General features: G+C 35.3%; 1 protein-coding gene across 2 annotated transcripts in view; it reads left to right on the top strand.

Moving 5' to 3' along the window:
• Positions 1-26,475, top strand: part of LOC131159738 (phosphatase IMPL1, chloroplastic) — a 72,050-nt gene that overhangs the window by 33,215 nt on the left and 12,360 nt on the right. For both annotated transcript variants that reach the window (XM_058114882.1, XM_058114881.1), the window contains exons 4-8: positions 8,465-8,553; positions 23,820-23,877; positions 23,976-24,028; positions 24,824-24,922; positions 25,205-25,318. In XM_058114882.1, the coding sequence (XP_057970865.1) occupies positions 8,465-8,553; positions 23,820-23,877; positions 23,976-24,028; positions 24,824-24,922; positions 25,205-25,318 (413 nt within the window). The remainder of the gene's footprint in view (positions 1-8,464; positions 8,554-23,819; positions 23,878-23,975; positions 24,029-24,823; positions 24,923-25,204; positions 25,319-26,475) is intronic.

Below are 26,475 nucleotides of genomic sequence, written 5' to 3'. Positions count from 1 at the left end.
TTCAGTGGTCGTAGTGCTCGCGCCAGGTTCTAGAAGTCCTACTGCTACAAGACGCTGGAACCCATCCTCTTGCTCGGCTGCCACTGCTTTAACAGCGTCAACATGCGCATCTGCATCGAGGGCGAAGGCCACACCTCCTAGATCTACGCCATCCGCCTTCTACATTCACAAGCGCAGCGTCGACTAGTCTCCAGAAGGGCAACGCCCGGCTGCCGGCGGAAGTGAACCGAGTGCTGTATGTTCGGAACCTACCCTTCAACATTACCAGCAAGGAGATGTACGACATCTTCGGCAAGTATGGGGCGATTAGGAAGATACGGATCGGCACCAACAAGGACACCTGCGATACCGCCTTTGTTGTCTACGAGGAAAACTACGACGCCAACAGGTACCTCTTCGTCCTCTACTACCAGTAGGCCAAGATGAGCAAGAAGTTCGATCAGAAGAAAAGGAAAGACTCAAGCGCGACTTTGACGCTTTTGGTTCTAACAGAGGGATTAGGATTGATGAGAAAATGTTGAGGTAGTTGGCGGACGAGACCTCATTTAGTTATTACAGAGCTTCATCTTCCACAAATATTTCTTCGGATTTTTTAGCTCAAAGAGGTAATTTTTTCCAAGTCTTGAATATAACCTCTAGATCCAAAACTCCTTGGATTATTGATTTTGGTGCTTCAGACCACATGACTGATGCCTATCATCTTTTCTCATCATATTCACCCTGTGCTGGAAATTTAAAAGTTAAAATTGCAGATGGATCACTCTCGTCTGTCACAGGCGAAGGGAATATCCGACTCTCTGACTCCATCATACTAGAGTCCATTCTTCATGTTCCTAATTTATCCTGCAACTTACTATCCATTAGCTAGTTGACTAAGAATTCCAATTGTTCTGCTAAATTTCTTCCCTCTCATTGTGTTTTTCAGGACCTATCATCGGGGAAGACGATTGGTAGTGCTAAGGAGTGTGAGGGACTCTATTACTTTGAGGAGGCAAATGTGAGTGAACAATGTAAAACTGCTATTTGTGATTCAACATCTGTTTCTAGGGATAATGAAATTTTGTTATGGAATTCTAGGATGGGTCATCCAAATTTTCAATATCTGAGACGTTTATTTCCTTCCATTTGTTCAAATAAAACGTCTTCTGAATTTTAGTTTGAGTTTTGTGAACTTGCAAAACACCAATGTAATTCCTTTCCAAAATCCACATACAAACCATCCAGACCCTTTACTATGATTCACAGTGATTTATGGGGGCCCTAACGCTTTCTTAATTGCACTCACATGAGATGGTTTGTTACTCGTATTTGTTGGGTTTACTTGTAGAAAGATAAAACTGAAGTCTGTTCTATTTTTGTCAGTTTCCACTTTATGATTCAAACACAATTCCAAACCCACATTCAAATTTTACGTACTGATAATGGTACGGAATATTTCAATGATATCTTGGGACATTATCTTCAAGAAAATGGAAGTGTTCATCAAAGTTCTTGTGTGGATACCCCTCAACAAAATAGGGTTGTTGAATGTAAAAATAGGCATATTCTTGAAGTAGCTTGGCATATTAGTTCACTACAAATATGAAAATTTATTTTTGGGGCGGTGCCATTTTAATAGCTACATATCTCATTAATTAAATGCCTAGTCGAGTTCTTTCTTTTGCCACTCCTCTCCAGAAATTCCAGGAATGTTTTCCCAACTCTCGGCTCCACTCCAATCTTTCTCTGAAAATCTGTGGATGTACTGTATTTGTTTATGTTCATGCTCACAATTGGGATAAATTGGAACCTCGTGCCATTAAGTGCGTTTTTATTGGTGACTCTCCTACTCAGAAAGGCTACAAATGTTATGATCTTGTCACAAAAAAATTGTTTGTTAGCCTTGATGTCATGTTCTTTGAAACCACTCCTTACTTCCCAAAGCCCTCTCTTCAAGGGGAGAAATGGAGTGAAGATTGGTTCTTTGATTTCTCTATTGATGAATCTGTGCCATACACTGAGTCTACCATTGCATCATTTCTTGACCTGTCATGTAAAAAAGACCACTTAAACTCAGGGGGAGATGTAGAAAAACAAAATAACACAGAAATACTTGTTTACTCAAGAAAGTCAAAAACAATGAACAAGGAGAATCTCATACCTAAGGCACCAAGAGAGTTGGAACTGGTGATAGCTTCGAGCAATCATGAGTCCACGCCCAATCCCAATTAGGTAATAGATGGCCATGAGCTTTCTTCTGATAAGCCTGTACCTGATGACATCAATTTACCCATTGCAGTTAGAAAACAAACTAGGTCATGTACTCAATATCCCTGGTCAAAATACAGGTCTTATAAAAGCCTGTCTATAAAGTATCGTGCTTTTACTTCCAACCTTGACAGGATAAAATTTCCAATGAATATCCAGGAAGCCTTGAAAATTCTTGAATGGAGGAAATGTGGGCTCTGGAAAAGAATGGAACTTGGAACGTTATGAAATTGCCAAGAGGGAAGAAGCCAGTTGGTTGTAAATGGGTCTTTACAGTGAAATATAGAGCTGATGAGACAGTTGAATGGTATAATGCCCGACTTGTTCAAAAGGATTTACACAGACCTATGGCAGTGACTACACAGAGAAATTTGCACCAGTGGTAAAATTGAATACAGTTTGGGTCCTCCTTTCCTCGGTAGCCAACTTGGATTAGCCACTGCAGCAACTCGACATTAAAAATGCGTTTCTAAATGGCGAGTTACAAGAAGAAGTCTACATGACGATACCCCCAAGTTTCAGTAAGAGAGGTGAAGAAAACAGGGTATGTAAACTCAAGAAGTCCTTGTATGGACTCAAGCAATCTTCTAAAGCATGGTTTGACAGATTTGCAAAGGCGATAAAAAACCAAGGATATCGACAAGGGCAATCAGATCACACTATATTTTTTCATCAGTCTAAAAGTGGTAAAAAAACAATTCTGATTGTGTATGTTGATGATATAATCCTAACTGGAGATGATACAGTGGAGATGGAAAGATTGAAGAAAGTCCTAGCTACTGAGTTTGAAGTTAAAGACCTGGGACAAATGCGATACTTCTTAGGAATGGAAGTTGCCAGATCAAAAAAGGGTATTAATGTCTCTCAGCAAAAGTATATCATTGATCTCCAAACCGAAACTGGCATGCTTGGATGCAAACCTAGTGAAACCCCCATTGAAGCAGTAAAGAGAGTTGAAGACTGTGGAATATCAGTTGAAAAGGAGAGGTATTAGAGATTGGTTGGTAAACTCATCTATCTATCATATACCAGACCCGACATTGCATTTGTAGTTAGTGTGGTAAGCCAACACATGCATTCACCCAAAAAGACTCACCTAGATGCTGTGTACAAGATCCTTAGGTATCTCAAGGGCTCTCTGGGAAAAGGACTCTTCTTCAAGAAGTGTGAAAGCAAGGAAGTAGAAGATTTCACAGATGCAGATTGGGCAGGATCTACAGAAGATGGAAGGTCTACCACCGGATATTGCACCTTTGTATGGGGAAATTTGGCGACTTGGAGGAGTAAAAGATAGAATGTAGTGGTTTGAAGTAGTGATGAGGCTGAATTCAGGGCAGCTGCACAAGAGATATGTGAAGGACTGTGGTTACGGAAACTCTTGGAAGAATTACAGATCCCGGTGAAACTCCCTATCAAACTCTACTGTGACAACAAAGCAGCCATCAGTATCTCTCTCAATCCAGTTCAACATGATAGGACTAAGCATGTAGAAGTGGACCGACACTTTATCAAAGAAAAGGTTGAAGAAGGAACCATTTGTATGACGTATGCATGGTCTTAAATTTCCACGAAATTGTTGAAATTTCCATCACCCTCGAAATCGAAATGGCAGTCGATTTCTGCCTCGATCAACTTCCGTCGAAATCTCAACGAATCATCCGAAATTTATCGAAATCTTGAAATTTTAGTGAAACTTGTCGAAATTTTAACTATATGATGAAATTTTGTCAGAATTCAAATGAGAAATTTAGGAGTGAAGTGAAATTTCTATCTTAATTTATTTTATCGAAACAAAAGATTATTACAAGTGCTTTTGAAATTATATGAAAAAATAAACTTATAGTAACATTTTATTTAACCATTCATGTCTAAACTATCATTATTTGTGTACTAAATAATATTTAAATGATTTATGAATTTCATTTGTATTAACTGAATATGTTTAATGTACATTATCTTACAAAAATGTTTGATACACATACTATTTTAGAAGTTTTCCACCTCCTACTAAACATAGATGTATTTAATTTGTAATATATTAGTCCTAAAACTTATATTATTATGTTTGTTAACCATTTCTAAATTTTCACAACGAATTCCATGCTTTATTACTAATTTCCGTTATTTTTTCAAATCGAAATCGAAATTTCCGTACTTTTGGAGCTTCGAAATTTGAGTCGAAATCGAAATTTAAGACCTTGGACGTATGTACCTACCGAGGAACAAACCGCAGACATCTTTACCAAAGGGTTGGCCCGACAGAATTTCAATGATTTCATCTGCAAGTTGGAAATGATCAATATCTATGATCCAACTTGAGGGGGAGTGTAGAAATCTTGTGTATATTGGAGAAATCCCGTGTATATTGGAGAGATTTAGGGGGTATTTATTGAATATTATTGAGTGAGATTCTTTTAGGAGCTTGTTTCCATATTTAGAGTAGAGATTGTATTATAAGTAGTTTGTATTGACTTGTACAAAATTATTCAAGAAATACAGAAATTCAATTCTGTTTTCACCTATTATCTTCCTTGCAAGCTAAAATACTTCTCAAAAATGATAGTTTCTTGGAGAACTTAACAAGTGGAGGTCTCCTTCAGTTCGGATATGAAATTATCAGGGACTAGGGTGAGCAACCACAAGCTCAGTAGACATTGATAATTCCCCCTTATTCAAATGAGGTTTTCAATACTAGATACATGATTTCTTACATGTATGCGTAATCATAAGGTGCATGAACACACTTTTTATCCAAAGCAATGTGTAGGATGCACTCTTTATTCTAAGCATTTTGTTTATCTAAAATTACCATCACAAAACATCCAAAAAGCATGCATTTACACATTTTTCTTTCAACATGGCGGTGTTGTCCCAACGAAGTGCACAGTTTATCTCAAATAAGTGCCAAATTCCTGCTTGGCCAACCACTGCTTAATGCGGAAATACCCTCCCAAGGTTTAGGGCCTTTCACTCAAAGGAGGCACAATCCCTACTTGAATATTACAGCCGCACAACACATGGTGCCAGCTATGTTACATAACATCAATTCAACATATGCATACACAAGCTTTTCCATAGCAAGTATAGCAATCATTCTTACAAGATGAATATCTACGACATGAAAATTTCCCAACTAAACAAGATATGCAACTATGATAACTGAAGAAAACATATATGCAGCCATATCAAGTAATTAGAAATAACAAGCTTAAATCTCCCTTACTAGGATCCAACTCTATGCAAGTTTCTACCTTATTTCTTTTGAATACCCAAAATCCGAAGGCGAATAAATGAAAACTAAGAACACCTACCTTGATTTTCAGCTTCTGCAAACTTAGTTCAAGTTCACCCTGAATTTCCTATGTTTTCTCTTGATTTTCTTTGAATTTCCTTGATTTTCTGCAGAGTTCTCTCTCTATCCCTCTTTCTTTAGAACTAGTGTGTGCACCAAGAGTTTGTGGTATTCTTTTCTGTGTTGAGGCTGCTTTGTAGCGCTGAAGGGCTAAGACAACAGCTATGTGCTGCCAGATGCTTGCCAAGTGTCTCCTTCTAGGCTGGAAACGTGGATGGACAGCAGCAGCTGGTGGCAACAAGGGTCTTGCAGTGCTGACATCTTGTGCTAGGTGTCGGCTGCTGGTTTTCAGAGCTGCTAGGTGGCTGCTGCCGGTTTCTAGTGCCACCAGGTTTACTGTGGCCTAAAGGGTATGGTTATCACAAAAACAATTACTGATTTGAGGATTAAGTTGCTGTTGAGACTAGAAATTGTCTTATTTGCTGAACTAAAATTCAGAACCGTCATCTCTTGGTTGTCGTACGGATTTAGTAGTTATTTGAATCGAGAAAGGTTGCTAAAACACTATTTTGAAACCTTAGTCATTATTTTTTGATTTTTTATTATATACCTACACCTATTTGCATCATTCATCGAGCACCGTTGGAAGGATTGGAGGAGGTTTCTATTTTTTATAATAATGGAAGGGATAATAAAATGTAGTGCAATGATGGTATTTTACCTACACTAGAAGAGGTGATTTCTAGGATGGATTTAGAAGCCCAAGAGATTTTGGATGAATTGGATTTGACAATGGTGATGTTGGAGGAATGGAAGTATGCTTTGTTGGGGTAAGTTCAAAGAGAAGGCTCAGAGGGAGCTAGGAAATCTGAAGTGCTCGATGAATTACGATGGGAAGGGATTGAAAAGGGGTTTCCTTGGTTACTTCTTTTTGTTTATTGTTTTTTGTTTCATGTTTTACTTTTTTATTCTTTGTTGTTTTTGCTGTTTTTATTTTTTTTGAGTGGACTTCTTGTCCCTTTAGTTTGTAACTTGTCTCTCTCAACCAAATATACCTTGTTTTATTATAAAAAGAACCAACTTCATGGGATCTCTAATCACAGAGGTTGAGTCCTCCTTTTACTAGCTGCACGTGGTAATCCCATTTTTCTCGATGAATAAGAGCCATATGCCCTTTTGGCTGTTGTCACCTGTAGCCTCTTTTCTACTACAAGCTGCTTATAATTCTTAAAAGTACATAAATTTGAGTATTCAAAATTCAACCCCCACAATTTCAAGAATTATTATGGACTTCAAAATACGGAATCATGTGCAAAAGCATGTTTTAAATAAAACATATTGAAGAACACAATAAAACACCATTTTTTTTTTCCCACAAGATCGGTTCATATGTAACTTAGATCACCCATAAAATTTCAAAATCAGACCTTGTGAGCCTCACAAAATATGTTATAATGCTCTATGTTTATGCAATTTTCTTCTTCACCAAATCCCTATTTTCCTAGATTAAATTGCACAAATATATAATTATGCACAAAACATAAACATATGAGCATATTCCCAAATTATATTGAAATGCAGATGGTATGTTGATGATTTTAAAATACAATATTATGTATTGCACATTTTTCCTCTATACTGATGCTAAGCATATCAAATTTTATTCCATGACTCGAGTAACTAAAAATAATATTTATAAAATGTCATGTCATGCATTATATGTGAGATGTCTAATTACAATTTCATTTATTCTTTAATAAATATTCTTTCTAAATAATATAAATAGGCTTTTCACCAGATATTAGCTAATACAGAACATGACACTAAAGTAAAAAAATTCAATATGTGAATAAATCACTAAATTATTAGTCTAGACTAACGTGACAGCATATAACTTGAACAATAATGTGAGGAAGTTCAAATTCTAAATAACAGTAACCCTATGTTTGTAGAGGCCTTGGATTTGGATAAAATATAATATAAAATTGTATTGCAATTTAATCCAGCCAAATCCAAATCCATAGTCCAAAATCTATGCTCCCAAATGCAGCTTTAATCTTTAATATTTATGTCAGTAAACTGACCCTATAACCATCTACAATTTGTTTATTATGCAAATTATAAAGATTTTTTTTTAAAGATATTTTGAAAAATAAAATTTAAATATTGAATATTATGTGAATTCTATATAGTTAGTAACCCTTCTTAAAATGCATGAATTCATCAAGGTCTTGACCTGTTGACTATGACATGGTTAGGAAAAAAAACATTTAGGAGGACCCAACTAAAACAAACTAATTGGACTAACTAATTATTGTATATAGATCATAAATATTTCATGAATAATTTATTTAAAATTTTAAAAATAAATTCTAATAAAATATTTACCCAACTGTAAAATTCATCCATCAAATTGAGGTGTGTTGCTGGAGTACGACTTGACCCTACAGTATTACTCCACAATGTTTTAACATAGCATAGATGAAGCATTACATGCAACTAAAACAAGTTAAAATTTCTGACCTTTGTAGGATGTTCAATTATATGTAGGTGCAATTCATGCGCATTCTCTAATAAATTTGCAGCATTAGTTACAAACAGAGCCATGAAAACTGTTTTCCCAATGACTGGAAGTTCTCTTTGATACCCAACTATGAGTGAATCCATTATGACCTAGAAGTGAGAGCGAGAGTAAAAGTAACCACGAGAGTTAGAGTCATGGGATAGATGTGTTTCGGGAACTATGTCATGCAGAATTTGCACAGAACTATATGATTGCACTATGTATGAGCTTACATGTATTTTATTTTGCTGGACATTATGTATATTATTTGTATGTACACCAATATGACACTTTTGTGTCTGCCTTTACTTTCATTGGAATGAGAATTCTTTTTGATATCTCTCGCTTTGATACCTTCACAGACGGAACAACAAATTTTGCGCACTGTTATCCTAGCTTTGCAGTTTCTGTGGGAGTTCTGTTTCAAGGAAAGCCAGCTGCTGCTGCTGTGGTATTTAATTGCATAATTTGATTTGTGTCTTTTATTCTTTTGCTTTGCTTTGCTTTGCTTTGCCGTTTTTTTTTTAAGCATTTGCATAATTCTGTAAATGTTTACCTGGGAACATCACAGAGTTTCTGAAATACCATCAATCTACTTTTAAGTTGTGAGGTCATATAATACCCATTTGTAGAATTTATTACTTCACCATTGGTTAAATGCTTTTTCTTGTGTTTAAATTTCTGATTTAAATATTCATCTTCAATTTTTTATGTCAATATAAGAGGAAAGAATTTGTAAAAATATATTTGGCATGGATACCAATTAATGGAAGAAATTATTGATAACTGAGGGGCATCTTGATTTCTTATGACTGATTCAAATCTACTCATTGGCCTTCCTGTCAAATATTTAATGCTTTTTTACTTGAGTCCTGGACCTCTCGGCTTGTCAATTTAGTCTATCTGGGGTCATAACATTGGTGATATAGTTGTGTTTGTTTCACATGGCCAAGCATCTTAGTTTTCCATTATCTTTTCCCTAGTTGGCATTAACCTCAGCTTTCTCATGCATTTATCTCTAACATCATCTGATTTTCACCTTGCTTATCAGTAAACATCTGGCTTGTTGAAGCTCCAACATTTAGTACTAGAAAGCAGGTTAGTCTCAGTGGTCTTGTAAAGTTTTTCATTGAAATGCATGTGGTATACAAATTTTATAATGCTCTAGAAGCTCTCTTTACTGCATCTAGCCTTCACCTAACGTGCTCTTCGTCCATTGATCATTGAGGACTATATACTCTATGGATACCCTTTGTTGCCAATCTTGGTTTCTTTCCTTTCCTTAGCCCTTCAACGACTTATTTTTATACCCTTTGCTTTTAATTCATGTCTCCAAATTTTGTACCATAGAAAAATATCCATTACTATGAGTCCAAGGCTATAGTTTTTACCAATACAGCATATGTGTTCAAATGCATTTGTGTGTTTCTTTGATATTTCATCATTCAATTTCTCACTTATAAGGTCGTCTTCTCTCTCTCCCCAATTGATGTGGGGAGAGCAAGCAGTCTACTACGTGCTGCATACTCTGATTCTAGATTTTTCTGGTCCCAACGGGTCATTCTCCTTTTGATCTGCGTCCCTGGGCTAGGTCTTGTTACCCACAGACTAGAGGTTACCACAGGTTTCCTTCTGCTGTACATTTTACACTGAGCCTAATTTTCTTCCTGGTGACCATGCTGTGCGTGCTGCTTTTCTGCCTTGAGGGCTCACTGTCCCACTAGCTTTCTGCATTCTCATCCCTGAGCTGCAGTGCATTAGATGATATTCTTTTTCTGATATAACTGTTACAGATCTGCATGGAACAACCTAAATGGCAAGTTAACATGGTCAAGTGGCTAAGTTGATGGACCTAAAGACCATGATTCTCTGCTGACATTTCAATGTTCAAGCTCTTACCGACATTCAAATTCTCTCCCGCAATTGATGCAGGAAGTTATTGGTTGACAAGTAACACAGTTTCAGTCCCCTGGTATTGGCAGCAGCCTGGAACACACTGTGCACTCTGATGGAAGGTCATTCTAAGCCCAGGGGTCCTTTTTCTACTCAATTGTGCTATGGGCAGGCCTTGTTCTTCCACAGACTAGAGGCCTGCCACAAGTTGCCTCAGCACCACACATTGCACAGAGTGACCCTTCCTTCTTGGCATTGATTACATTGCTCACGTACCTGTGGCATCGTCGCAGGATCCGAGCATTTTATTTGGAAATTTTGATTTCAATTTAGATATTGACTTTCATTTTAAAAATAATCGTAATTTCAGACTTGTAAAACATGGAATTATTTTAAACTTGGGATGATTTGACTAATATAATAATTTTTCATTCGGAATCGAAATATGATTAACAAAATGCATGAAATAACTGGCTTATAATATGGAGGATGAAGTAATATATGGCTGTTAGCATATTACAGATCCTTTAATAAATACAACAACAACAACAAGCCTCAAGTCCCAGTAGGTAGGGTCAGCTGCATGAATATTCTGCCAATTCATCCGTTCTAGAGCATTTTCTTCTAATAGATTAAGAGCTATTAAATCCTTCCTCACTACATCATTCCAAGTTATTTTAGGCCTACCCCTACCCTTTTTCATGCTAGAAACAATAACTAACTCACTCCTCCTCACAGGTGCCCTATTAGGCATGTGTTTCAAATGTCCAAACCATCTATGCCATCTTTCCCGTATCTTATCTTTGACTGATGTTATGCCTAGATTATTGCGTATATGGCCGTTTTTTAATTTATATTTTAATGTTATACCACTTAGCCACCTTAAAATTCATATTTCAGCAACTTTAACTTTTTTGTACATGTTTTTTAATTGCCCAACATTTTGAACCATATAGGATAGCTGACCTTATAGCCATCTTATAGAATTTTCCTTTTAATTTTAAGGGTATGCTATGATATCACATAACACGCTTGATGCACTCCTCTATTTTACCCAACCTTCTTGAATTCTATGTATTACATCCTCTTCAATTTTCCCTTCCTCTTGTATAACAAATACAAGATATCGAAATCTATAAGTGTTATTAATTTCTTGATTGTCAAGTTTAATCTTCTCTCCACTATTCCCTACATTTACTGGAATTACATTTCATATATTCTGTCTTATTCCTACTTATTCTAAAACTTTTAGACTCTGAAGCGATTCTCCAAAACTTAGATTCCACTCTACATTTACTTTCATCAATCAACACAATATCATTTGCAAACAACATATCTTGTTTTGGATATTCCTTGAGACTTCATCAATCGCTAAAGTAAAAAGATAAGGATTTGAAGTAGAACCTTGATGTACACCTATTGTGATTGGAAAATCTTTAGATACCTCTTTTATAGTCCTAACGCTAGTCATTACTCTATCGTACATATCCTTATTGACTTCACTATATCTACTTTAAACCCCCTTCTTTTCTAAGACTCACCAAAGAACTTCCATAGGTACTTTATCATGTGCTTTCTCAAGGTCAATAAAAATCATATGCAAGTCCATCGTCTTTTCTCTAAACTTTTCCTTTAATCTTCCTCAAAGATAAATAGCTTTTGTTGTCGATCTCCTAAGCATAAAACCAAATTGATTATTTGAAACCCTCATTTCTAGTCTTATTCTTTGTTCAATTACCCTTTCCCAAAGTTTCGTTGCATGACTCATGATCTTAATTCCGTGATAGTTTTTACAATTTTGAATATCACCTTTGCTTTTGTATAATGTAATTAACGTGCTTTTCCTCCGTTCCTCCTGCATTTTCTTGGTTCTTAGAATAATGTTGAATAGATTACTTAACCACATATTCCTTTATCCCCTAAACATTTCCAAACTTAAGTTGGTATGTTATCTGATCCTATTGATTTCCCACTTTTCATTTTTTCAAAGCCATCTTAAGTTCAATGACACTAATTTTGTGAATAAATCTCCTATTTCTAGACTTTTCCTCATCTGTCACTTCGTTGTTCAATCTTTCATTTTGGTTTTCATTAAACAATTTATCAAAATATCTCCGCCACCTCTCTCTTATGTCTTCTTCTTTAGTTAAGACTTATCGTTCTCGTCATTTATACATTTTACATTGCCTAAATCTTTGCATTTTTCTTTTTCTAGCTCTAGCAAGTTTATAAATGTCTCTTTCTCCTTTTGTATCTAGTGTATTATATAAAGTACCGTAAGCTCTATGTTTGGCTTAACTAGTAATCTTTTCTACGTTTTTTCTTGCCTCTTTATACTTTTCAAGATTTTCTATATTTCTCCAATTTTGCCATATTTTATACAAGTTTCTTTTTGTCTTAACGGCTTTTGGGACTTCTTGATCCCGTCGCCAACTTTCTTTACTACCCGAGTATCTTTCTTTGGACTCACCTAAAATCTCTTTTTCTATCTTTATGATAGAGTTAGCCATCTTATTCCAAACAATATTTGTATCTACCTTACCTCCTATGGTCTAAACACACTCTTTGATAATTTTATCTTTCAATTTTATTATATTTTCTCCCTTCAATCTCCACCACATAGCACTCTTGTGTTGATTTCCTTTACTCTTTCTCTTGCATTTTTTTGTATGTATATCTAGTATTAGGACTCTATGCTATATAGCCAAACTTTTGTGAGAATTAAGATGTAATAAGAATAATAACTTAAAATAAATTAGTGAGACAATTACAAATAGAGAAGTTGAGGCATGGTAGGATTACTGTCCTTAAACCTGATTTCGCGCCTACGGAGAAAATCTCTCGGTGCAAATAGTCACAGCGCTCACGGTCTTTAGGATTACTCAGCTAGGCTACGGTTTGTGTGCACTCACAAACTCCAGAGCTTTAGGAGCTATACGGTTACCCAATGTAGAGGAATGAAAAGAAACAAGAATAGGATGGTAGAAAAGAAAATAATAACAAGATATTAGCTAGAGACTAATACTGGATGATGGAGAGAAAAAGTATGTAAGAAAGAGAAGAGATATGTTTCTTTTGTTGTGTTTTGGAAAGGGCTGGAGATAGCCTTTTTATAGGCTGCATAGAAGAGTAACTTCCAGTCAGTTATTGCAGCAGATTAATGGTAAAAAACAGTTGAAAATTAACACGACGAAAAAAAACTGCTGCCGTTAATTCACAAAATAAAGAACTAAAAATTGCTAGAATTTGAAACATCACCAACAACTTTCACGTGGAATAACTTTGTAATCCTTACAAGATAGATGATCCGCCTTCCTAGTTAAGAAGAATTCTATTTAGCTTTTATTTTGCCCGCCCTTGAAAGTTATGAACTGTTCTTCATTTTTTTGTAAAGCAAGTATTCAATATAACTAAATTCGTAAGACATGGAAAAATCTAAAATTTTATCACCGGCCTCATTTTTATCTCCATATCCATGTCCTCCATGTATCCTTTCATAACCTATATTATGCTTTCCAATCTGTCGATTCAAATCAGCTCCTATGAATGTCTTTTTAGATGTTGGTATCCTTACTAAAATAGTATTCATATCTTCCTAAAATTGCCTTTTAAGATTTTCTACTAAGCCTATTTGGGGAGCATACACACTAATGACATTTATTATCTCTAGGCCTAAAACTATCTTGATTTTAATGATCCTATCCCCTATTCTTTTAACATCTACTTCATTATCTTTTAGGTTCTTGTCTACAATAAATTCCCACCCTATTTTTATGTTTCTCTTTTCCAGTGTACCAAAGTTTAAATCCTGATATTTCAATTTTTCTAGTTTTCTTCCCCTACACATTTGGTCTTTTGAAGGCAAATTAGGCTAATTTTCTTTCTAAACGTTGTTTCCACTATTTCCGTTTTTTTTCTTGTAAGTGTTCCTATATTCCAAGTAGCTAATCTAATCTTAGTTTCTTGTGCTAATATCCTAGTTATTTTCCTTATATATTTACCTAGTCTATCCCCTTGACTTGGGTGGATTTGGTAAGTGTCAATAGTAATTTTTTACCTTCCAAAACAAAGGTCCTTTTGAATATTTGAAAGATTGAAGCAAAAATAAAAAAGAAAAAAGAAGAGAATTTTTCTTAAGGTGGTTGACCGGTCTCTTTGGTTGGTCGATTGGCCTTCCCTCCAAAAATAGCCGTTGGCGCCATCCCAAAGGTGGTCGACCGACCTTTACAGATAGTTAACCGGTCTACCCAAAATTTGAATTTTTGAGTTGCAAAACTTGGTTGGTTGTAGGTTTTGGGCTGCCATGTGCTCTTGTGATGCCACCTGTCAATTGCCGACAATGGCGTTTGATAGTTGGTAGTTATTGGTGGTTAACTTTTGAATTTGAATTTTCCCTCTACTCCACAATAGGTCTATAAAAGGACCATCTTGGGGAGAGATTGGGGCACGTCCAAGTGAGGGCAAGATGAGATTTTTGTCAAGGAATAAGGGTTCAAAAGGGTATTCTTGTTTGAAAAAAGTAAAAAGGAAATTCTCATTCCGTCAAGTTTTTAAAGGCCATTTAAGGAGTGATTTGAATAAGGAGTGACCCTTACATAATATACAGAGTGGGTAAACGTCACAAGGTCAGTGCCTAGCCCTTCCTCTTGTTCAATTTCGTTCATTTATACAAGTATGGCATGTATGTTTCTTAAAAGCTTGTTCTAGTTTTGAATGTGATCTACTTTGTTTCTTCTATGTTTTTATAATGCAAATCATGTCATTTTGTTGTGTGTGTGTCATTCTTTAATATGTACGTAAATATGCATATGAAAGGGTCGAATTGGGCATGAAAGTGGAGAAATTCAGTGTAGGCAGTTGACCAGCCCATGTAGGCGATTGATTGGACTTTGAGTTTTTGAAAATGTAGCCGTTAGGCTACTAGACATTTGATTGACCCTTTGGATGACCAAATCCTGAAAGGTGCAAATTTGCACCTTTTTTGGTACTTCTTTGAGATTTGGCCTTGTTTTGAGTTTTTACACTCACCTGAATGTAGTTGGTGGAGTCCTATACTGATGTTGCAAAGGTTTTCAAGGTTTGTTTTTTCCATAAAAAACCAAGTTTTTGTGAAAATCAAACATTTTCATCCATGTTTTTCAAAGTGTTTGAGAGTTTTCTCAAGTTTTTCTTTAATACCTTGGAGTCATACACCCATGATGCGGCTTTTGAGTGTTATCCAATTTTCATACCTAATTTTCAAGTTGAGTTTGTGGTTCTCTTTCCAAAAATCCACAAAATTTTCCAAGTATTCTACGAGTAAAATCATTTTCAAGACGATCACCTATGAAGTGGCTTGAGGATGGAAAAAATGGTTTCAAAGTGTATAAAACCTGTTTTTAATCTTTGTTTAACGAAGAAACCATTGAAAAATCTGTTTTCTAATCTACAATGAAAGGTTTTTCAATGGTTTCAAGAAATATCAAGTGTCTTCAATGATGATTTTGCATGAGGACAATAAAAAATTTTCCTTTCAAACTCGTTTTCAAAAAAAGGTTTGTGAACTACAGATGGCTTGGTTCCTCTTTTGAGGATATGTAGGCAATCTACTTAGTAAATTCAACCATAACAAACTAGAAAAACTCAAGTCTTTCTCTATTTCTTCATTTTGTTTGCATATTTTATGTATCTTTGCACGATTCGGTTTGATAAGGTATTAAAGTAGTAAGATTGCCATGGGGTTAAATCCTCTACATAAGTCTAATGATTTTTTCAAAGGAGTAAGGAGGGGATAATCTTCTAAAAATGAACAGTCAAAGAAATTGGAAAAATGCGTTGGGCGGTCGGCCAGCCTTTGTTGGTGATCGACCGCCTGGTTTTCCAAAAATTTACATCATGTTTTTCCAAAGTTCTAAGTTTTATTTTCAAAAATTGTAAAAAAATTGGAATGTGCATACACATACACACACACAAGGTTAGCAAAGTAACCATTCAATAGAATGAGTGTTTTATGGTGGTAACTCATTGAATTCCAAATAAAGAGAATTCAAGGTGTTACCTTCCCTAGTCACAATTGTACTCCCGAGCTTAATATCTTTCAAAGGTTTTTCTTTATTTTGCCTTTTCAAAAATTAAAGTAAAGTGGAGATTCTATTTTTCTAAAATGAAAAAGACAAGTTAGACGAATCAATGGCTTGGAAGTTTACACTTGCTTGATTTCAATAGGGTAATTGAATGTTTGCCACCGAAACTGGTTCTCAAAACCTGATGTTGATAGCTTTGGCGACTTTGTTGGGGACATTTGTGAGTCAAGCCGCCTCATGTGGATGTTTTTGTGGTTACATTATGTGGTATGTGTTCAAGATGTGGTGGGAATTCTCAAAACCCAATGTTGATAGCTTGTGGGTGAAGAAACAAGATGTGGTGGGAATTCTAGGTTGTTGGAATTGTCTATCAGTGAGAGGCCAAAGAAGTTTAATTTGTCTTATGACCATATCGTGGATGTCTTTAAGGTGGATGTGAATTGAAAAGTATTAGACTTAATGATTTAGCATTGGGACCCTGTTTACCTTTGCTTCACATTTAGATCAATTGACATGGTTCCCCTCATTAAGGAGTATGAAGAATTGCTTCAAGTTCCCAAGACTGCACATGACAAAGTTTTCATGTTTGGCCCAAACACCAACCCTGTTCGTGCTCTTGTATGAGCTATGGGAGGTAAAGCTAAGGAATTAGAAGAGAAGACACGAAAAAAGGGCGAACTGAAGGATGACATTGGAATGACATTGTGAAGATTTTTAGAGATCATTTGGATGACTTTGCACTAAAAAGATCAAAATAATCAATAAAGGATGCAAAGGCCAAGTTCTGTCCTAAATGTGCAAAATCTATCCTCAATAAGGAGTTTAGTAAAAATATCGGCAAGTTAATTTTAGTGGGCACAAAAACCAATTCAATTTCTCCTTTTTCCATATGGTCGCTTTAAAATGATGTCTAATTTCGTTGTGTTTAGTTCTTGAGTATATAGGATTCTTATCAACTTAATTGCACTAGTATTATCACACATGATAGGCACACAATCAAGTAGTGTTTGTTTCACCCAAAGAGTTCGTGTTACGCTACTATTGGCTGCTATATACTCAGCTTTCACCGTGGAAAGTGCAACTGAATTTTGTTTCTTATTAAACCAAGCTACAAGTGAGTGTCTTAGGAAGTCCCACTAGTACTTTTATGGTCCATTTTGCAATTGGAAAAATCGACGTCCACATAACTTAGGAGTTCGAAATAGGTGCATTTCAGATACCAAAGTCCTAAGTTTTGAGTACCAACTAGATATATAAAAATATGTCTTACTACAACTAGGTGTGATTTCTTTGGATTAGCTAAATGAGCACACATGCAACATAATATCTGGTCTACTTGCTGTCAAGTAAAGAAGACTTACCAATCATACCTTTATATTGTTTGATGTTTATGCTTAGACCTTGCTCGTCCTTGTTGAGTTTGGTTGAGGTACTTATAGGAGTGCCTATCTCCTTTGCATCATCCATGCCAACCCTCTTTAGTTCTTTGGTTACTTGGTTTGGTTGTTGAAGATTCCATCTTTCCTTTACTTTATTTGGAGTCCAAGGAAGAAGGTGAGCTCTTCCATCATGCTTATCTTAAGTTTATCCTGCATTTCTTTTGCAAGTTCTTTACCCAAGAGTTCATTAGTAACACCAAAGACAATATAATCCACATAAATTTGCACGAGAACCATGTCACTATCTTTAGTCTTAATGAACGATGTTGTATCAAACTTCCTTATTTAAAGTTATTTTCAATAAAAAATTTACATAGCCTTTTATACCAAGCTCTAGGAGCTTGCTTTAAACCATATAAGGATTTAGAGGGTTTGAAAACATGATTTGGAAATATTTTGTTTTCAAAATTGGGAGGTTGCTCAACATATACCTATTCCTCAATAAATCCATTCAAGAGGGCACTTCTAACATCCATTTGATATAAATTGAAGTTCTTATGACCAGTAAAAACAAGTAGCATACGAATAGCTTCTAATCTAGCAACCGGAGCAAAAGTTTCATCATAGTCAATTCCTTCTTCTTGGTTGAAACCTTGGGCAACAATTCTAGCTTTATTTCTTATTACAATTCCAAATTCATCAATTTTGTTTCTATAAACCCATTTTGTTTCAGTTATCTGATGATTATTAGGTCTTTCAACAAGATTACAAATTCGATTTCATCCAAATTGATTTATTTCCTTTGCATCGACATTACCCAACTTTCATCAATTTTAGCATCATTTATGTTTTTGGATTTAATTTCAGATAGAAAAAGCCATATTAGTTACAAAGTTCTGCAAGCTTGATCTAATTTTAATCCCTAATGATGGATCTCCAATTATTTGACCTTTAGGGTGATTTTAGGTATATTTCCAAGCCTTGGTAGATCATTTTGAGTTGAGGCTTCATTAATTGGTTCATTGTTACCCTTTGTCGGTTCATTAGAATTTGCTTGTTCTCTTTCAATTTCTTCTTCATCATCAAAATTAGTAGAAATAGTGGATAAGTTTTCACCGAAGTTAATAGGTATTGATCCTTCATAGTATTGATTCTTCAACTATGAAGGGTCTTTTCTTATATGCTTTACTAGTTGATAATTACCCAAACAAGATTCCTTCATCTGCTTTTATATCAAATTTACCAAGATTGTCCATCATATTGAAGATAAAAAATTTGCATCCAAAGACCTTAAAGTCTTTTATGGTGGGTTTTGTATCATGCCAAAGTTCATAGGGTGTTTTATTGACGATTGGTTTAATTAGAACGTTGTTTAAAATATGGCAAGATCTGTTCACGACTTCAGTCCAAAGATATCGAGGTAGATTATATTCATTTAACAATGTTCTGGTCATTTCTTTTAAAGTGTTCTATTTTTCCTTTCAACTATTCCATTTTTTTGAGGTGTTTCAGGAGCCAAAAATTATGTCCATATCCATTTTCATTATAAAAATATTGAAACTCAGCATTATCATTCTTATTAGCAAATCATCAATAATCACAAAGGCATATGATTTACAACCTAAACTAGCAACTTTAGAGGGTTCAAACAAATCCATATGTAAAAGTTGTAATGGCCTAGAAGTATGCACTACATTATTTTGCTCAAAACTTGTTTAAATTTGTTTTCCCTTTTTGGCATGGTTCACAATTTATCTTTTTCAAATTTAAGATTGGGAATTCCATTAACTAAATCTTTTCTTAAAAGTTTAGATAGAGTATGCATGCTACAATGACCTAGTCTATGGTGCCACAACCAAGAATCATCATTCACAATGGAAAGACATTTAACATTTTGATCAAGCAATTAATTCAAATCAAACTTTTTGCCACAAAGACGGTTTGATTATCCATTTTATTCATGATTTTACAACAATCCAAATCAGACACAACAAGATAATCTTTTTACATAGTGAGCTAATGCTTAACAAATTATGCTTTGAACCTTTGACGAGAAGCACATCATCAATAATGAGTGACTCGTTCTTACCAATGGTACCAATGCCTATGATGGTACCTTTTTCATTGCCCCCCAAGGTGACACTTTCTCCATCCTTCTTGATAAGGGAGAAAAACATGGAATGGTCTTTGATCAAGTGTCTAGAGCATCCACTAACCAAGATTCATTTGCTTGAGCTTGGTTTTGACTTCAAGCAAACCTACACAACATAATCAAACAATCACTCTTGGTACCCAACTTTTCTTGGGTCCATGAATGTCAGTGTGGCAAGGCTTAGGCGTCCAAACCCTTGAAGTATGGCATTAAATGGGATTGGATCTCTTGGACAACCAAATTTTCTTTACACCATAATTTTGATTTTTCTTGATTGAGCAAGAATAAGAATAATGACCCTTTCTTCCACAAAAATTACATTTAATAAAAGGCTTGTTGATTGGGTTGATTTAACAAAATATTTTTGTAAAATTTTTGTTTTGATTCATTTTTGTACCCAATATCGGCTTTGTAAAAAACACATCTTTGGCTACCCAAAGTCTTATCTAGATTCTCCTTGGATGAATTTTGGAAGAGTTTAGTTGAGGTCTTCAACCTTCTTTTTTCAAATTTTCATATTCCTTTTTCAAATCATTTGTAGGAGAGTTAGATGAAATTTTGACTTTCAAAATTTCATTTTCTTTTCTAAGAATTTCATTTTCATGGGACGAAAGGGTTAGTTTTTTCTTAAGCTCCTTATATTTGGTGCCTAGGGCTAGGGTCTCTAAATCATCATGCATTTCATTTAGGGTATCAAACAATTCATGAGATAAAGGTTGATCAATAGAGTGAGAAATTTCCTCCTCTTTGTCCTTAGTGGTCATGAGGAAAAGATTTGCAACTTCGGAGTCGGAGCCTGAATAAGAGTCACTATCCTCCCAAATTGCATTGAAGGCCTTTTTCTTGAACCTTCTCTTGTCCTTTTTGAAAGTTGGACAATCACTTCAAATGTGACCCCGTTTCTTGCACTCATTGCAAATGATTGGGTCCTTTTCGCTTGTTTCACCCTTCCTTTCATCCTTATTTTTCTTAATGAATCTCTTGAACTTCCTAGTGACGAGTGCAATGTCTTCATCACTATCATAATCTTCCTCGGTTTGTGTAGAGGAGAGTGCAAGTGTCTTCCTTATATCTTTCATTTCCGTCATTTTCTTTGTTTCCATTTCATAGGCAACTAGAGACCCAAGCAATTCCCCAAATGGGAATTCTTGTAGATCTTTTGATTCCAAGATCGCAGTCTGCTTGATCTCCCACTCCTTTGGCAAGCACCTAGGTATCCTTTGCACAAGTTTGAAATTAGTGTATTTCTTGCCAAGAGAGTTCAAAGCATTAATGATCTTTGTAAACCTTGTAAACATGTCATTTATTTTCTCATCATGCTTCATTTCAAACATTTCATATTAAGTCACAAGGATATTGATTTTAGATTGTTTAACTCTAGATGTTCCTTTCATGTGTTACATAGAATGTGTGCCAAATTTGCTTTGTGGAGGTGCATCCTATAACTCGATTAAATTCATTGCGGTCAAGTGCACATAGTACGTGTAGAGGAAAGTGCAAGGGTCTTCCTCATGTCTTTCATTTCCATCGTTCTCTTCATTTCCATTTCATGTGCAAGTAGAGACCCAAGCAATTCCTCAAGTGGGAGTTCTTGTAGATCTTTTGATTCCACGATCATAGTCTTCTTGGCCTCCCACTCCTGTGCAAGCGCCTAAGTATCCTTTGTACAAGTTCGAAATTAGTGCAATTCTTGCCAAGGGAGTTCAAAGCATTAATGATGTTTGTAAACCTAGTAAACATATAATTTATTTTCTCATCATGCTTCATTTCAAACATTTCATATTCGGTCACAAGCATATTAATTCTAGATTGTTTAACTCTAGATGTTCCCTCATGTGTTACATGGAGTGTGTATCAACTTTGTTTTGTGGAGGTACATCCTACAACTCGATTAAATTCACCATGATCAAGTGCACAACGAAGTATGTGTAGAAGAGAGTGCAAGAGTCTTCCTTATGTCTTTCGTTTCCATCGTTTTTTTTTCGTTTCCATTTCATGTGCAAGTAGAGACCCAAGCAATTCCTCAAGTGGGAGTTCTTGTAGATCTTTTGATTTCACGATCACGATCTTCTTGGCCTCCCACTCCTTTGGCATGCACTCAAGTATACTTTGCACAAGTTCGAAATTAGTGTAATTCTTGCCAAGAGAGTTCAAAGCATTAATGATTTTTGTAAACCTAGTAAGCATATCATGTATTTTCTCATCATGCTTCATTTCAAACATTTCATATTCAGTCACAAGCATATTACTTCTAGATAGTTTAACTCTAGATGTTCCCTCATGTGTTATATGGAGTGTGTGCCAAATTTGCTTTGTGGAGGTGCATCCTATAACTCGATTAAATTCACCACAGTCATGTGCAGAATAAGTATGGTCATGGCTTTTGAATTTAATTGATGCATGTGTTTCTCATTTTCATCCATCCTATTTCTAGGTTTTGGTTTGACTTCTCCATTCTCCACAATGTTTGGGGGAGTGTACCCATCTTGGATAACATCCCATATTTCAAATTCAAGGGAGTTTAGAAAAAGATTCATTTGTTTTTTTTAATAAGAAAAATCAGTCCCATTGAAAAATGGTGGTCTAACAGTGGATAACTCCTCAACACCAACATTAACGGTTGCATGGATTAACTCTAAGATGGTTAAGTCCACAGAACTAGAGCCCTTGCTCTAATGCCAATTTGATAGCCCAAAGGCAACTCAAGAGGGCGGATGAATTAGGTTATCTAAAAATTTAATTTAAATTTACACAACATTAATACGCACAAACAATCAATGCAAATACAAAAATTAAAAAGATAGGGAGAAGAAATCACAAACTCTTTTATAAGTGTTCAGCTTCCTCAAGCCTACGTCCACTCTCTCAAGGACCAACCTGCCTTGAGGTTCCACTAGATTAACAATCTTTACAACCCCTTACTTTATTTGAAGGCAAGGACTCCAATACAATAAAATTGAAACAAGTGTAAGAATAATTCCTCAAGAAGGGAGGATTCATAAGTGTGAGCTCATAACAAGAATTACTCTCAAGAAAAATAAGAGAGTTATGGCACAAGAGAGTATTTTCAAGCACAAGAGAGTTTTTGATAGAGGAGCACTTCAGCTTTTCAAAAAGTGCAAGAGATACGTCTTGTTTTGGTGCATTTTTCTCTAAGGGCCATATATATACTAAGACATAAAAAACTAGCCGTTTATAGTCGTTATGCAGTTTTTTTGGTTAGGCCGGATGACCGCTTATTGAGATTGGTTGACTGCTTACTAACCATTAGAGGGGCAAATGATCCGTTGAGACCAGGAATTGGGCAGACCAGTTGACAGCCTCTACCAATCGATTACCTTGCCCTTTTGCCTGGACTGGTTGACTGCCCTAGGCTGCAAAGCCTGGTTTGGTCTCCTTGCTCTCTCTTTATCTTGGTTTAGTTATTTTGTGCCAAACTCAATCAAATTCTTATGTAATTACATGCAATTACAACTCAAATTTGCTCAAAATTACAATGAAATAAAGTATAAGAGAGGTCTTGGAAGTTCTTCAAGCTTTGGTAAATTCTAAGTCCTTAGAGATTCCTTCAAGCTTGTATTAACTTATATCCTATTTGTCACACTTAAGTTCTACTTAAGCACAATGTAACTAGATCTTAAGTGGGTTGTTATCATCAAAATCAGGCCATAAAACCTTAGGGCTAACACGTGGTCATATCTCAACAGAATTCTGGCAAAGTTTGTCAAAATGTAAGACAATGGTCATAACTCCTTTGTAGTTATCTGTTATTCTAAATTACTTTATTTGGATTTTTTTTTTCCTAAAAAAATTTAGGAACCAAACATGTTGTGTTCCTAAGGATGTGTCATATATATATATATACATATATTTTTATCTCCATAATTGAAGATTATATGAAAATTTTTCATCTTTAAAAACCTTCCCATCAGTTACATAATGCTGTTTTATTGATTGATATCTGTGCATGAGATGAAATCTCAGTCATGGATTTGTGCTTGTAAAATTGTACTAATTGAGTGAAATTTGAGAATTTCAATGTAGGTGACCTGAAGACTGATGCCTAATCCAAATTTGTTTGTTGGTTGTTTCTTCCTTTATTCAAGAAAGTGGTTGTTATCCAATGATCTTACATTTATTATACCTTTTGAATCTGGTTTGCCCTTCATTCGGAGCAGTCTATGTGGTTGATATTCTTTAGAATTTTAATGTGTTTGTTTCCCTGATCTAGGTGGAGTTTTCTGGAGGTCATATGTGTTGGAATACCCGCATATTTTCTGCAACTGCTGGTAAACAAGTCTCATCTAGTTTGTTTCTTCCTATGCTTTATTTATTCTGGATGACAAACTTATAGTTGTATTTAACATCAGTTCCTTTTTCATCTTAGGTGGGGGAGCATTTTGTAATGGGGAAAAAGTTCATGTGAGTCAAACTGACAAGGTGAGTTATAATATCATCTTTTTGCAGTCCTGTTGCATTTTTTTTATATCTTAAAAAAAAGGAATAAAAGAACCCCTCTATGGTATTTTCATTATATTTTTGAGATCATTTTCAAGGGTAAGTAGTAGGTTGGCACTTGGCGCCACCCAAGAAGCATTATTGGAAGCTTCAAATCCATTACCACACTTGGTCCCTCTAGTTCTATCTTTGGATAGCTTGCAGTGTTGGGTGTGCACGCTCCTTGCTTGTGCCGCAGGTTATGGTATGAACTAATAATGTAATAGAAGATTTTGTTAGGTGGCAAATTTAAGTAAATTGCTGAATTCAATAGACTGTTAGTGCACACATTTTCTGATTCTATGTGATGCTGGAATATGAATGATTCTTCATTCTGGGGTAATAAGATATTTCTTATGTTTGGTGGCGGCAGAAGTGGTTGACTGAATATTTGACCCCCTCAACACTGTTGGTGACCTGATTTTTTAGAGAATATGTAGGGTCACATAACTTTTGAAATTATGTTATCCATATTAATTAAAAGAAACCCACATCTATGCAGATCATAAAACATTTTTTTTAATGAAATTTACCTCATTGCTTTGTATATTCCCACAATTCCTTGTAATTGGAAGTCTTTCAAATGTACAACTAGATCCCCACAGCCAATATTTTTCACAAACATCTTGAAGTTCGCTCATTGTTTTTCTTTCTTTCTTTCTTTCTTTCTTTCTTTCTTTATTTTTGTCTTTTCTATTTTTGTTTTTAATAGCTCACATTTGTTCAATCTTTCTCTAGGTGGAGCAATCCCTTCTAGTTACTGGATTTGGGTATGAACATGATGATGCATGGGCTACCAACATGGAGTTATTCAGAGAGTTCACTGACATTAGCAGGGTAATGATACTTCTACTTCATCTTCTTCTTCTTCTTCTTCTTATTTTTTTACTCATATTCTTCTTCTTGATCATCATATTCGCCATCATCATCATTGTAGTCTTTGTTGTCAACTTGTCATCACTTCTATTTTTTCATTGTGTTTCTTTTTAATCATTTTTTTTGCATTAGATATTATAGTTCTTAATGGCTTCATTAGATTGTATGCAAGGTTTTCTCGTGTACTTATTTGTCAGCTTTTCCTCTTTCTTGCTCTCTCTCTGCTGGCATTCTGATTTATAGGGTGTCAGAAGGCTTGGTGCTGCTGCTGTGGACATGTGCCATGTAGCCCTTGGAGTAGTAGAAGGATATTGGGAATTTCGCCTGAAACCATGGGATATGGCTGCTGGAGTTTTGGTAATATTTTTTATTTAACTAGTTCTTTTGCTTGATATGTTTCACAGAGTTTTGTCTTGACATTGGCAAAAATACAACAACAAGAAGCCTCAAGTCCCATTAGGTGGGGTCGGTTACATGAATTATTTTTTTCCAATTCACTCGATCAAAAGCTTTTTCCTCTGTTAGATTAAGGGCTGTTAAATCCTTCATCACTACCTTATTCCAAGTTATTTTAGGCCTATCCCTATTCCTTTTTATGCCAGAAACAATAACTAACTCACTCCTCCTCATAAGTGTTCTACTAGGCCTACGTTTCAAATGCTCAAACCATTTAAGCTGCCCATCCCTTGTTTTCAATCGGTGCTATGCCTATATTATTATGTATATAACTTTATATTTTAATGTTAAACCATTCATCTACCTTAACATTTGCATCTCAACAACTTTTATCTTTTGTACATGTTGTTTCTTAGTTGCCCAATATTTTGAACCATAAAGCATAGTTGGTCTTATAGCCGTCTTATAAAACTTTCCTTTTAATTTTAAGGGTATTCCACGATCACACAACACACCTGATGCGCTTCTCCATTTTACCCAACCTGTTTTAGTTCAATGTGCTCATCTTCAATTTCCCCTTTAGCTTGCGTAATAGATCAAGATACCTAAATCTATCAGGGCTATTAATCACTTGATCATCAAGTTTAATGTTCTCTCTATTTCTACTCCTTATATTATTGAAATTACATTTTCTTATATTTTGTCTTATTCCTACTTATCCTAAACCCTTTAGACTCTAATGTGGCTCTTCAAAATTCTAGCTAAGATTCCACTCTGCTCCTACTATACGGTATCATCTGCAAACAACATACACCAAGGAATCTCATTTTGGATATTTTTAGTTAATTTATCAATTACTAAAGTAAAAATATAAGGACTCAAAGTAGAACCTTGATGTACACCTACTGTGATTGGAAAATCTCTAGATTCTCCGCCTATAGCTCTAATGCTAGTCATACTCTATCATTCATATCTATATATATACTGCACACCCTTCCTTTTTAAGACCCTCCAAAGGTCTTCCATAGGTACTCTATCATAAACTTTCTCTAGGTCAATAAAAATTATTTGCAAATCCCTCTTCTTTTTCCTAAACTTTTCCCTTAAGTTTCTTAAAA

The sequence above is a fragment of the Malania oleifera genome, chromosome 7 (genome assembly GCF_029873635.1).
Source record: "Malania oleifera isolate guangnan ecotype guangnan chromosome 7, ASM2987363v1, whole genome shotgun sequence".
NCBI classification, from domain to species: Eukaryota; Viridiplantae; Streptophyta; class Magnoliopsida; order Santalales; family Ximeniaceae; genus Malania; species Malania oleifera.
Note: the sequence above shows the minus strand (reverse complement) of the source record. Positions and strands in the feature narration are given on the sequence as shown.